We start from the raw sequence: 1,683 nt of genomic DNA, 5'->3' as shown, positions 1-1,683 counted from the left end.
GTTACTGAGAGAGAGAAGTTTGTTGTTCCAGTCTCTGGTCGGGGCTCAAGAGGTGTCCTTGACTTCCCTGATGACATTCACTTTACATCATCACCAGTTAAAGTACATACACTTAATACAATAGCACCCTGAACTACATGTACATGTGCATGCATAAACATGTACATGTAACATTATAATGATTACATGTACATGTATGATATTTCTCTTAGTACAAATCATGTAAGACTATTCTGGTAAGGAATGTTGGCAAGAAAGAAGCTAATTTCAAACTAGAAACAAACAAGTAAGATATTCATTGTACAATGTACATGTACATGTACATGTACAAATGTAAATAATTATGGTAATGCATTAATGACTGGTTTGCTTGTACATTGTAGGCCATTCTCTGTATCTCCCTCTCACTCCATACTACCAGTTAATGGTTGCACTCAAGCTAATGTAGAGTTCCTACCAAACAACACTGGAAATTATACTGGGGAACTAACCATTCACTATGATACTGGTATGACTCCATTCTGTGTATACATGTATGTATGTTCATTGTATTACTAATAGGTGAGGTGGTGTATGTACAATTGTATGGGACTGCTATTGATGTTAATGTGAGACTGGATAAGAGCTCAATACTAATGGAGAGCACTTACATTGGACTGTGTTCACAGAGGTGAGAGCTGGGAGAGAGGGAGAATGTCTCTAGTATACATGTTTTATACTTTTTGTTTTATACAGAACATTAACGTTACACAATCGCACTGATATTGTTTCTCACTTTGAATGGAAACTCAAATCAACAGTAGATGAAGAAGAACTACACAGAGACATGTAATTGTAACGTCATAACATTCACTTATCCTTTTTCCCCCTCTCTCTCCCTTTCTCTCTCTCTTCCTCCTTTCTTTTCACCCTTCCTCTCTTCTCTTGTATCTCCCCCCTCTCTCTCTCTAGTATAAAGCAAGAGTTAAGTGATGAAGAGGCCAGTTCAAAAAGGTCATTACTTGATCGTTGTGTTCACAATCCTTACCTGAGGGACAGGGTCTCTATACTTGATCATAATTTTGATAAAAGGAAAGCAGTGAGTGCTTGTACATGTACATTGTACATGTATTGTTTGCGTGTTTGAAATCAGCATTAATTATTTATTCACTTTATATACTGTACACTGTAGCTTATTAATAATGAAAGGTTTCTATTTTATGATGATGTTTTCTCCATTGATCCGGTGGTAAGTGAATATACATGTACATGTACACATGCTCATAATTTTGTTTATAGGAAGGTGAACTGTGGCCTCACTCACAAATTGATGTTACTATTTCCTTTCAACCAGAGAAGGCTAAAAAGTAAATTAACTAGTACTTAGAGTATGTACACATGCATGTACATGTGCATGTGCATGTCATGTGTATGATACATACTTTACTTTTGATCCTTCTTCTCTCATCCAGTTATTCCAGTGTAGCATATTGTGATGTGACTGGTAGAGAGAGCAGGCTCCCCCTTAGGTTAAAGGGAGAAGGACTAGGACCTAAGCTTCGATTCTCATTTGATTCGCTTGACATTCAAAACATTTTTGTCAATTCTGCACACGCATATGAGGTACATGTACATGTACTTGCATACGCCCATACAGACTATAAGCAGTTACTGTTTATTTTACATGAAAAAACTATATTAATA

At 36.5% G+C, this 1,683-nt stretch overlaps 1 protein-coding gene across 1 annotated transcript; it reads left to right on the top strand.

The window, feature by feature from the left end:
* Window positions 1-8: 8 nt before the first annotated feature.
* LOC105316072 (hydrocephalus-inducing protein-like) lies at window positions 9-1,602 on the top strand (the record flags this gene model as incomplete). Its single annotated transcript, XM_011410872.2, has 9 exons — window positions 9-102; window positions 213-286; window positions 384-508; window positions 562-670; window positions 736-828; window positions 952-1,078; window positions 1,172-1,228; window positions 1,279-1,346; window positions 1,452-1,602. Coding segments are annotated over exons 4-9 (531 nt in total), but the record flags the coding sequence as incomplete, so codon positions are not given.
* Window positions 1,603-1,683: the final 81 nt, after the last annotated feature.

This window comes from Amphimedon queenslandica, unplaced genomic scaffold, assembly GCF_000090795.2.
Source record: "Amphimedon queenslandica unplaced genomic scaffold, v1.1 AMPQUscaffold_5472_Cont22560, whole genome shotgun sequence".
Lineage (NCBI taxonomy): Eukaryota > Metazoa > Porifera > Demospongiae > Haplosclerida > Niphatidae > Amphimedon > Amphimedon queenslandica.
This window is presented reverse-complemented; position numbering and strand designations above follow the sequence as displayed.